At 41.4% G+C, this 12,299-nt stretch overlaps 1 protein-coding gene across 3 annotated transcripts in view; it reads left to right on the top strand.

Annotated features, from left to right (window-relative positions):
* Window positions 1-171: 171 nt before the first annotated feature.
* nlk2 (nemo-like kinase, type 2) overlaps window positions 172-12,299 on the top strand; it is a 159,019-nt gene continuing 146,891 nt past the window's right edge. Inside the window, exon 1 of one of the 3 annotated variants that reach the window (XM_068008363.1) lies at window positions 172-1,169. In XM_068008363.1, the coding sequence (XP_067864464.1) occupies window positions 517-1,169 (653 nt within the window). In that variant the 5' untranslated portion in view covers window positions 172-516. The remainder of the gene's footprint in view (window positions 1,170-12,299) is intronic. The other 2 variants (XM_068008362.1, XM_068008361.1) reach the window with 2 other exon arrangements.

Below are 12,299 nucleotides of genomic sequence, written 5' to 3'. Positions count from 1 at the left end.
TTCCGACCATCACGTTAGGATGCGCGCGGCCGGGCGAGCGAGAGGGGAGGGAGCAATCTGGAGGGGGTGGGACTCTTCGGCTTTCGAGGGTTCCGTGTTTAGTTTCTCCGGTCTTGTTCGCTTCTGGGGGTGGGAGGGGGGGGAAAAAATATATATATTTTTTTTTGGATGTTGCGGCTTGGGTTTATTAGCGAAAACGGAAGGAAAAACAAAGACTTTTCTTCACAAAATATATATTTATCTAATATATATGCTATTATGTATAAAGTGAAAGCCAAAGTGTTTTGAAAATTTTTTTTTTTAGTTTTTTTTCTGAGGAGTAAACGCCGGATTATTATTTCCTGAGGAAAACCGGGTCTGGAATTTGCTGGAAAATGATTTAGAAACGAAAGAGGAGAAGCGGCGGGTCGGGACGGAGCGAGGAGAGTGCGGCCGAAGCGGAGCGCGAGCGACGAGGCGGCGGCGGCGGCGGCGGCCGGGGGAGCGCGAGCTGGGCGCGCGCCGCGTCCGTTGGTTATGGCGCTGTGCGGCACCACGGCGGCGAGCCAGCAGCGCCAAAGCGTCGCCAAGCTGATGGCTTATAACGGCGCCGGGGCCGCCCATCATCACCACCACAACCACCATCACCATCACCACCATCATCACAACAACCATCACCACCACAACAGCAACCACCACCAGCAGCACCATCACCAACAACAGCCTCCTCATCCGCCGCCTCCATCACATTCTCACCATCACCACCCTCACCATCACCCGACTCTACACCCGGGAGCCGCCGCCGCCGCCGCCGCGGGTGGTGGTGGTGGTGGCGGCGGCGGCGGCGCTGGTGGAGGAGCCGGGCTCGGAGGAGGTGGCGGTATCGGCACGGCTGTACACCCGGTTCAGCATCACCATCACCCGGCCGCCGTCTCCAGCTCGGCTGCCGGCGGCTCGTCCTCCTCGTCCTCTTCGTCCTCATCGTCCGCCGCGGCCGCTGCCGCCGCCGTTGCCGCGGCTGCAGCAGCGGCGGCGGCGGCAATGTTAAACCCGGGTCAAGCGCCGTATTTCCCGTCCCCGGCGCCAGCCGCCGCCGCTGCCTCGGTGCAGATCCACGCAGCCGCCAAGGCACATCAATTGGACATCGAGCCCGACAGACCCATCGGATACGGAGCCTTCGGAGTAGTCTGGTAGGTCCTGGGCAAGAGTTTGCAGATTTTTAGGTTTGTTGGCAAGAGTTTACTGCAGGTTGAAATAATACTTTCAAATATTAATTTTAGTGCTGTTAAACATCGCAGGTCTTGTATACGTATTTCATTGTTTTGGTTTTTCTAAATGAGCCTTTGTCAACTTTCTGCAGTTAAGGTGTCTTGACAAATACGCTGACACCGTTGAACTTGCGAGTTATTTCAAAATGTTTTGCTTGTCCTGTGTCTGGGTTAGGTGAGCTCGCCGTCTAATATAGGAAGTGTGTTATAACGCGAGGGGCCAAATTATTAAAATATAAAGTGGCATTGCTTGATGTGTAATGACAATTAGCCATCATTAGTTTATTACATTGTTACATTTTTGTACAGCATTGGGAGTTAGAAGGGCTTTTGTCGCTATGAAGCCTTTTTTTTAGCGTCCTGCTTGATAATGGGAGAGGAAACTTGGTGAGATTTCCACTTCGGTTTTTAAAGTAAAGATCAATTATTACATGTTTTTCCAAAAACAATTTCACCTTATTCTACAATTATTTTTTTTTTAAATGAAAAAAAAATCATTCATTATGGCTCAAGTTGCTGTATGGCCCGGAGGAAATTTAGCAGCACTTGCTGTTGTTTGGGTAAATCCTGTTTCCTCTTCCTACAGCAGTTGTAAACTGCCAGAAGTTTTAGATGTAATAATTGATTTTACCTTCTGCTTCGAAGCACCTGACAATGAATAGCAAAGGGTTATTAGAAATTGGTTTTAAAATTTTAATTGTAGCTTGTCTTGTTTTGCGTTACCCAATATTTTTGTTGTAGGCAATAATGGTGGAGAAAGCACTAGGTTGTCGGTTTGTTTTAAAGCACTGCATTTTTTAAGAGTGGTCTCGGGTTATTGAAGAGCTGTTGTACCAATTACAGTGTAGTATTAAATTGTAAAAGTATCTTTAGGTTTGAAAGAGCAGATTTGTCATTCCGCGTTTGTGACCGTTATTGGTTTTAGTTCAAGTGTGAAGGTGAAATGACTCGTGAGGCCTGTAGGTGTGTGAGTTTTGTTTCCTTTTCGCGTTGACGGTCACAGTAACTGATTCTTAGTTTTCACTGGTGTATTTCTAGACTTGAGTTTTCAGTGTTTCAAAAAAGTCATTGCAATTAAGTAACTAATACAGTGGAAATTATTTTTATACCGTATTGATAATGGTAACAGTGTTACAGGTAGTTAGCAAGATCCTGAGGAGTGGCAGTAGCTGTGGCACAGTGCCATGCAACTTGGGATAATTGATAGCTGGTGAGTTAGAATGCAGTAATTCAATTGAGTGGTTCTGATGACACAAATTGCGTAGCTGGTGTATATTATGAACATCCGTAAAACCCTGTACTTAGATTGATGCTTTAAGTTCTTGTCACTTTTTTTATATATACCCATTAAGTCGTCTTTTCTTGCTGTTAAACACAACTGAGTGATCTGGGTGAAAGGATAATAGTTATGAATCATGTTACTGGCCCTATAGACTACTTTCAGTAGTTGTTTACTAGGAAATTTACATTAAATCTTTACATGGAATAGAGGCTGGATTGGTCTTTGTTAGAAGGCTACAATATGCAGTCAATGAATTTATGTAGACATTTGTAACCCAAATTGGTTACAGATTATAACTCCAACCCAATCTATAATTTTTTGCAGGGTTAGGTAATAGAAGTAGGATTTTATGGATGGGTTGCATTTAATTTTTTTGAAAAGTTGTTTAATTTTTCAGTGTAATACTTTCCTAGATTTGTAGAACCCATTGTAAGTGATCTGATGACTGGAGCCCTTTTAAATTACACAGTATGAGAAGATATAATTAGCTTGAACAAAAATCCTATTGCACTTCATTTAAACAAAACTGGAAAATAGAGCAGAGTAAAAATGCAATGGGAAGAAGAATAGAGAACCATTTGAAGAATGGCAGTGGAGGGCAGGAAGTTTTTATAAAGGATATCTAGTGGATGCCATACCAGGGATGATGAATTGCAGCATTTTTTTTGTGAGAAAGATCTATTACTCCTGAGTGCTGCAAGTATCAGTTGTGGTCTTACTGTGAGACAGTCTGAAATTTCACCCTATGCAAATATTTATTGAACTTGAATAGTTTAAGAATGTATAATCCTATCCTTTTTAATTTAGAAATACTAGTTAAAATAATGCACATTTTTTGAACCATTTTAAATGTGCCTGTATTTTTGGTGGCTTGATGCCTTTCCTTTCCAAATAGAGAGAGTTCTTCCAACATGTGCACTTTATATTGACTCATGATCAGTGAGCTCTAAAATAAAACTAGACTTTCTTACATCCAATGGGGACAGGTTTGTATTGGTTGATTCACAATATATTTTAAAAGCTTATTTTTATGCTGTCCCGGTGGCTCACAGGGTAGATGCATCACTTGGTGTGATATTAAACCACGTGAGCAGGAAGGTTTAATTTCTGGTCTGTATTGTGTTAACTGATCTCAGTTGAGACACATTATTCCAGTTGGTCTTAATGCCTCTGAGGAGTGGGAAATCAGTGTTGCACTCTTGATCATTAACCAGTGACCCTTGCTTGAAACTGCTTGGGTGAACTTTGAGCAAGGATAGAAATAGGCTAGGTTATGTTTGTCCCATCTTTAAAATAGTCTAATGTTCACTAATTCACATGACCACTTGAAGGGATACCAGTGGACTGCTGGCAACTGTGAAACTGTATCCCAGCATGAGTCAGTGCCTTAAGGAAGAGAAGGAATCAAATGTTACAGCACAGAAATGGACTATTCAACCTATAAATTCTGTGTTTTAAGAACATAAGGAGTAGGAGTAGGCCATACAGCCCCTCGAACCTCCTCCTCCATTCAATAAGATCATGGCTGCTCTTCAACTTCAACTCCATTTTCCCATCCGATTTCCCCATATCCCTTGATTTCCTTAGAATCCAAATATCTATTGATTTCAGCCTTGAATACACTCAATGACTGAGCATCCACAACCCTCTGGGGTAGAAAATTCCAAAGATTCACAATCCTCTGAGTGAAGAAGCTCCTCCTCATTTCAGTCTTAAATGGCTGACCCTTTATCCTGAGACTATGCCCCCAAGTTCTAGACACTCCAGTCAGGAGAAACAGCCTCTCATCATCTACCCTGTCAAGCCCTCTCAGAATTTTATACGTTTCAATGAAATCACTTCTCATTCTTCAAAACTTGAGAGTATAGGCCCATTCTACTCAATCTCTCCTCATAGGACAACCTTCTCATCCCAGGAATCAATCTAGTAAACCTTCATTTCACTGCCTCTAAGGCAAGTGTATTCTTCCTTAGGTAGGGAGACCAAAACTGTTCACAGTATGCTAGGTGTGGTCTCACCAAAGCCCTGTACAATTGTAGCAAGACTTCCTTGCTCTTGTACTCCAACCCTCTTACAATAAAGGCCATGAGCCCCCTAATCTAACCCCATTCTCCTGCATCCCCCCCCCCTTATTTTTCATATTCAAGCAACTATCTAATTCCCTTTTGCAAAATTTATGCACTCTACTACAACAGTTTGTGGCATAGAATTCCACATTCTGACCACCCCCATAACGGAAATTTTTCTAACCTTCCCTTTAATTATTTTTCTGACTGTTAAATTTGTGCTTCCTCATTTCTGTCCCACTGAACTGTGGGAATAAACTATCACTCTTCAACACCTCCCTCAAGTCACTCCTTAACCTTCTCAGCTTTGGTGGGGGAAAAGATCACTAACTTCATAACTGTTAACCCGCACCCCTGGTAACATCCCTGTGAATCTATGGTGTGCCTTTTCCAGTCGCACTTATATCCACCCTATTAATATGGTGCCCAAAACTTTATAGTACATCCAAATATGACCTATGGCTTTGTACAAGTTCAACATTCTAGATGTATAACCAATGATTGTTTGCCTTTTTGTAAATTTGTGCTTCATCTTTAATGGCTTTTGTATCTGCATATCAAGGTTCCTCTACTCTTAAAAGTCTCGCCACTTGAGGTATATTTTTCTTTTCCTTAGTCTTCCAAAATGTATTAAGTGTTAGCTTGTTTCAATGTTAGCACTCTTGCTTTTGAGCTCCACTCCAGGACCTGCGCATATAATCTAGACTGACACTGCAATGCAGTACTGAGCGAGTGATGTATTGTTAGCGGTCCATGTCAGTAGGAATAGCTGTGTAATGAAATTGGAACTCAGGTTTTCCCTTTTCTACTTGGATACTAAAGCTGCTGGCTCCTACCACGGTTGTCTTGCACGAGCAGTGTCAGTACCAAAGTAAATGTGCTGGATTTGCTAAGACTGGCGATCAGGAAAATCCAGTTTTTAAAAAAAAATTGGCCTTCCCAAACATAGGCCTTAGTAAACCTGGTAAGTTTACTTTGGTATTGCTCCAGCTACACATCAGGAGTTGAAGCCAATTGCAATTCCTTCACTGCTGTTGTAGTGGAGATGAGTTAACTCGCCGCATTGAACCTAGAATCTTTCTGGTCTGTTTGAATTAATACTGAACTATGGAAGGAAGTGGTTTCCCCAGGTATTAGAGGTATTTTTGATATGTATTAATGGCTTGGGTATAGGGAGTAGAATTTCAAAGTTTGCTGATGACACAAAACTTGGAAATGTAGCAAATAGTAAGGAGTATAGTAGCAGACTTCAGGAGAACATAGACTGGTGAAATGAGCAGACAATTGGCAGATGTAATTTAAGGCGGAGAAGTGTGAAGTGGTGCATTTTGGAAGGAAGAATGGGAAGGCAATATGAACAAAATGGTACAATTTTAAAGGGGATCCCAAGGCGCAGAGGGACCTGGGGGTTCACGTACACAAATCTTTGAAGGTGGCAGGACAAGTTGATAAAGTTAATTTTTTAAAAAAAAAAAGCAAATGGGGTCCTTGGCTTTATATTTATCCCTCAACCAACATCACTAAAACAGATTAGCTTGTCATTATCACATTGCTGTTTGTGGGGGCCTTACGGTGTGCAAATTGGATGCTGCATTTCCTACATTACAACAGTAGCTACACTTAAGAAAAGTACTTCATTGGCTGTAAAGGGGTTTGGGACATCCTGAAGTTGTGAAAGGCTCTATATAAATGTAAGTCTTTCTTTTATAAATAGAGGCATAAGAGTACAAAAGCAAGGAAGTTATGCTAAACCTTTAATAAATCACTGGTTAGGCCTCAGGTGGAGTATTGTGTCCAATTCTGGGCACCACATTTCTGGAAGGATGTCAAGACCTTGGAGAGGGTCCAGATGAGATTTACTAGAATGATAATAGAGGACTTCAGTTATGTTTATGTGGTGAGACTAGAGAAGCTGGGATTGTTCTCTAAAGCAAAGAAGCTTGAGGGGGGTGACCTAATAGAGCTGCTCAAAATTGAGGGGTTTTGATAGAGTAAATAAGGAGAAATTGTTTCCAGTAACAGATGGATCAGTAATGCATTGCCTGAAATGGTGGTGGAAGCAGATTCAATAGTAACTTTCAAGAGGGAATTGGATATAGACTTGAAAAGGAAAAATTTGCAGGGCTATTGGGAAAGAGTGATTGAGTGGGTCTAATTGGATAGCTCTTTCAAAGAGCTGGCACAGACACGATTGGCCGAATGGCCTCCTTGTGCTTTAAAATTCGATGATTCTACTGCTTTCATCAACTGAGCTTTGTGGGGGGGGGGAGAAAGAGTCTGTTGGTTAAATATTTTTAGTTTTGTTTATACCTGTTTCAAGGCAGTAACTCAGAATTCAGATGTCTAAACCTTTCAGACTTTGCTGTAGTCAGACTGTCTCGTGTTCTTGTAGTGAACTCCTTGCTCTACCCTGTATGTAATATCTCACACAATAACTTCCAGATTCTTTCCCATTAAAATCTCCTTTTCCTGTTGAGTGATGCTATTAGAGTACATTGGCCTAATGCTGTAAAATGAACCTTTTCCTGTTGCTTGGTATGTACTAAGACTTTAAAAACCCAATATTGTAGTAGTTCATGTGTTGAAGTGGCAGCTAGATATATTAGTGTAACTTTAAAATGGGAAATGACTTTTTTAAAATGTATAACAATAGCTAGTGTTATAATAAATGTATAAACCAAAATTCTCTTAGTTATGAACCTAGAAATTAGAGCTGGTATTCAACATGCATTTGGCTCACTGACACAGAAGTGGGTTTAAATAGGCAGGCTCTTGATTACGTTTAAAATCAGTAGCTTCAGTGAGATCAGTGCTGCTGAGGGAATCCCTGGAATTAAGCACATAGTCTGTAGCTTCAGGTGCTGTGGTTGTTGTTGGGGGCTCTTTGTGATTGATTGTGCTCAAGTTCGTGGCAGGCGTGTGAGCTAATTACAGAGCCGACTAATCTTGTTGACGAGTGGAACAATGTAGATGAGTTGGGAGGAGGAGGAGAAATTTTAGCAGCTACTACTACTGTTGTTTTCCAGATAATGGGGATATGCTTACTTAAGGTTCCACTGTATACAACATTGAAATACCAGTGCATGGCATAATGAAGTGGCTGAAGTCTTGGTTGTCTTATTTCAAATTATACTTCATAAAATTTAAGGATACAAACAGTTCAATGTAAATACACAATTACAATTCAAACAATACAATGCAGATCGTACACACTCTGATCCCATCATTACAATTCAAAACGCAGTACATATCTTCTACATTCTTTACAATACAAAGTAAAATGGACTTACACGGTGGCCTTTGCGTAGGCTGCACCTTGCTTCAGTGTGTCCCGCAGCCCCTTGTCTGGGGGCTCGTAGATGGCGTCCCTGAGGAAGCAGTCTATCTTGGACCTCCAGACAAAGTGGAAGATGGCTCTGGTGACTGTGACGGCGGAACGGTGGGGAATGGGCCAGACTTGGGCCATGTAGAGCAACACTGCGAGCACCTCATCACCAGGTTCCTGCTGGCCTTTGAGAAGGTGTGTTGCCCCCCCCTCCCCCCACACACATGTACCAAGCTTCTGTTTAGCCATGGCGACCCGTTCCTTCCAGATCTTGGTGCAGGCCTGGGACCCCACCCCGGACCAGATCCCTAGTACCTTCAGGTAGTCGGGCCTGATGGTAAAGGGGACAAAAGATCAGGTCTCCCACCTGCCAAAGAACTCTTACTGCAGTTCACCCTGGTCCCCGAGGTCAGCTCGAACTGGTCGCAAATGCCCATCAGCATGTGGACCAACCATTGATTGGAGCAAAAGACGGTGACGTTGTCCATGTACAGGGAGGCCTTAACCTGAGATCCTCCCCAAACCCCATTTTGGAAAGCACGTCCATCACGTACGTGTGGGATATTCTGTCGAAAGCCTTCTCCTGGTCCAAGCTGATAAGGCAGATGTTTACCCCTCTGTTCTGCACATAGCCTTGCGCAACTCAGGGATACAATCACTTGTCTGAGCTCTTCCTGCTGGGCACAGTACAGGTCTGATTGGGGTGTATCACCAGCTCCAGAACAGACTTGAGCCTGTTGGTGATGACCTTAGACAGAATCTTGTAGTTGACGTTTAGCAAGGAGATAGATCGCCAATTTCTGATTTCTTCCCTCTTCCAATTATAGATGAGGGTGATGATGTCTTTCCTCATGGACTCTGACATGCTGCCTGCCAGAAGCATGCCCCCGTACACTTCCAGCAGGCCTGTGCCGATCTAGTCCCAAAGAGTCGAATACAACTCAACCGGTATGCCATTGCTTCTGCGAGATCTACTCCTCTTGAAGGACAAGATGGCATTTATCAGCTCGTCCAAAGTCAGCTCTCACGCTTGCTGTCCTCTAAGACCTCCGTGATAGAGGACAGGAAGAACTGGGAGGCCGTGCTTTCTGGGCTTCCTGTCATACAGCCCGGCATCAAAGGACTTGCTGATCCTCGGTATGTAGGCCTGCGACGATATCACCAAGCAGGCTTTCTCCTTGATACTGCTGATCAAAGGACTCTCTGCAGCTTCTAGAAGGATGATGTGGAGATGCCGGTGATGGACTGGGGTGGACAAATGTAAGGAATCTTACAACACCAGGTTATAGTCCAACAGTTTTATTTGAAAATCACAAGCTTTCGGTGATTTTCAAATAAAATTGTTGGACTATAACCTGGTGTTGTAAGATTCCTTACTTCTAGAAGGAGCACAAGCACTTCTTGGCCTGCTCCATGGAGCGGACTCTGGACCAGAAGACCACTTTTCTGAATTTGCAATCTTGGCTATCATGTTGTGGGGAGGCAGATCTGATAGTCTTCACTTGAAAGTGCCTCTTAGCAGCCACTGTGCGCTCTCCCCTCAAAGGGTGGGTAATGTTTTTTTTTAAAAAATGCTTAAATATTGTTGATATATTGCTAAATCAGACATGCCAATATTTTTTATTGTTTGGTACCTCTTATTCATCACCTCAAATTGCTTCAAGCACCACCACCAGTGGTTCTCAATTTTCTCTACTCAGCTCAAGTTGGGAGGTAACAATTTGCATTACACTGCTGTGGTTTTGAGAACACAGTATGAAAATTTCACATGTCCATTACTTTTACTGAAATTCCAGTGAAGGCGTAGGACTTGGGAGACAGATAAATGATGTACTGTTCTGAAAAATAAATAATTACTTTGTGTTCTAGTGCCAGAAAGTGTACTGGAAATAATGGCATTTTCTCATCCTCTGACTTGATTTTAATTACAAACTGTGTGCACCGTTTCTAAGCCATGCACTGTAGAGATGTTTGAATATCCATAATAGGTAAAAGTAATTGGAAGAGTATACTTGTCAGCTTGTGCAAGTGCATCAAGAAATGGTTCCACCAAACATTATGCAGGACATTATCCCTTGTGTATGTTTGAGGAACTGTAATGGTGGCTGGAATTCTCAGGAAAATGGAACTCTTCCAATATTGGTTTCTCACACTGATGCCAGCTGGCTGTAGTTCATTTGTGATGGTAACAAAAGTCAAATTGGAGAGGGGGAGGAGAGGATTAGACAAAGATCACCTTTCTATGGTCCGACATTGCCTCAGTAAAGTATTTTCTGGTTCTTTGACATTGTGAAGTGGTGTCTCATAATCAGTAGTTATAGCTAACTTGTAAATTACAATAAACTTTTAAGACTCCTTGCTTTCAATGAGCAATTTAGTGTAAAGGTATGTCATGTAAAAACAAGACTGATTTACTTTTCTATTACAAATATTAGGGTGTTATACAAATAGCTATGGGTAGAGCAGATATATGAAGTCATTCAGTGGATTTTGTATATGAATAATACCTAAACCAAATTAAGACTTGTGTGCTTTTTTTAAAGTGTATGTATGTCTTGTATTGAATGCTCAGGCTGTTAATTCTCAACCCCTCTGGTCAATGTTTTCATTCCATTGAGCTCTTCAGTTTTCCTGCTACTAGTTGGGGGGGAGGGGGGGGCAACCATGGATGCAGTTTTTTTGAGAAGGATAAACTAGTTGGGGCTGAATGGCCTCACTCATCTGTGTTTGTCTTTGAGCTGAAGTTGCACTTCGCCTTATTTAAAGCTATTTTTGGTATTCAAGCCTAGGATGAAAACATCATGATGCTGAGTACCAACAATAATTTACAGTACTTTGCCACTTTTGACAAAACTACAGTATTTTGAACCTTTCAATTCACTCTGGTTTTTATTTGCAAGTAAAATAAAATGGTAGCAGCCAGGACTGGGGTTTTCTCCTGTGTTACAATGATAAGCTTAATAATGTCAAAGATGACAAAGGATATATTAAATTAATTTGTCCAGTATTTACAAAAATCATTATGCAATTGGATGAAGATCTTGGAATTTAGTTTTCATTTTGACTATTTCTGAATTCTTTGACATTCAAACCTCTGAATTATTACAGTTTATAACTACCTAGTACTAGTATCTGCTCTCATGTGATATACCAAGAGTTTTTTCTGATTTATGGTACAGCAGCAGTGCTAGTAACTGGATATTTAGCATTGTATTGCAGAACTTTAGATAAAGGGCATGTGGGTGGTTTTCAATCCAAATATTCCTATAATCCTGTAAAGCATCTTTTTGTAAATCATAGTTTGCCTCAACTTTAGCGGATTTTTATGAAAATAGATGCATTGCCTTGCTTGATGTAAGCCTTTATTTCAACAATAAAATCATGGAGCAAAAGAAGCAGTAGGTAGTCTCAAAGAAAAGACTTATTTGTATTGTCGCCTTATCCCCTGAATGTGTCTGCATCATTTTTTTTTGAGTGCAACAACTGTTAAGTGGGCAACTCTAGCATCACCTTAGTTGTGTTTTACAAACTTCATTGTTGCTCAGTATTTGAGATTTGAAAGAATTCTGAGATGGAGAAAATGTATCTGCATAAGCACAGATTGAAGTTCTACTTACCTTTCTCTAAAATCATGATTGAAAAGGAGGACAATTTAGATGTCTGGCTTTACTTTGAGGCAGTATCTTGAAGCTCTTGTATTGGTACATCATCAATTGACCATAGTAAAACATTCTGTACAAAGTGCTGGTGCTGTTGGTTTTGCTTGCCTTGCAATCTGTTTCCTGAGACTAGTTATCTGTGAATGCTTGTAAAATGCTTGAGGAAAGGAATGACTGAAGAACTGAAAAATGAATATTTTGGATTATAAGAAACCCAAGCACATGTGTACAAAAGTGACACCACATTGAAGTGAATATTAGTAAAGATCAAAATCACTTTTGTACTTTTAAAGTTTTTTAATAGGTGTCAGCTTGGCTCAGTGGGAGCACTCTCTCCTCAGTCACAAGCTTTAAGGATTCAAATCCTACCCCAAAACTTGAATATGTAATCTAGGCTGACATTTTGGTGTAGTAATGGTATTGAAGGTGTTGCATTGTCAGACATGCTGTCTTCCCCCTCGGGTATACATAAAAGATCCCATGGAATTTTTTGAATAAAAGTACAAGAGTTCTCCTGTTCTGGCTAATGTCTAACCCTCAACCAACACTGTGAAAAACAGACAACTGGTCGCTTATTTTTGTGTGCAAATTGGCTGTGGTGTTTGCCTAATAATTTCAAAAATAATGAATTGGCTGTGAAGCACTTGGGGCTTCCCTGAGGATGAAAGATGCTATTTAAATACAAGTTTGTTCTTTTTTTTAAAAAAACGTTGCTGGGAG

The sequence above is a fragment of the Heptranchias perlo genome, chromosome 28, assembly GCF_035084215.1.
Source record: "Heptranchias perlo isolate sHepPer1 chromosome 28, sHepPer1.hap1, whole genome shotgun sequence".
In the NCBI taxonomy this organism is placed as follows: Eukaryota; Metazoa; Chordata; class Chondrichthyes; order Hexanchiformes; family Hexanchidae; genus Heptranchias; species Heptranchias perlo.
Note: the sequence above shows the minus strand (reverse complement) of the source record. Positions and strands in the feature narration are given on the sequence as shown.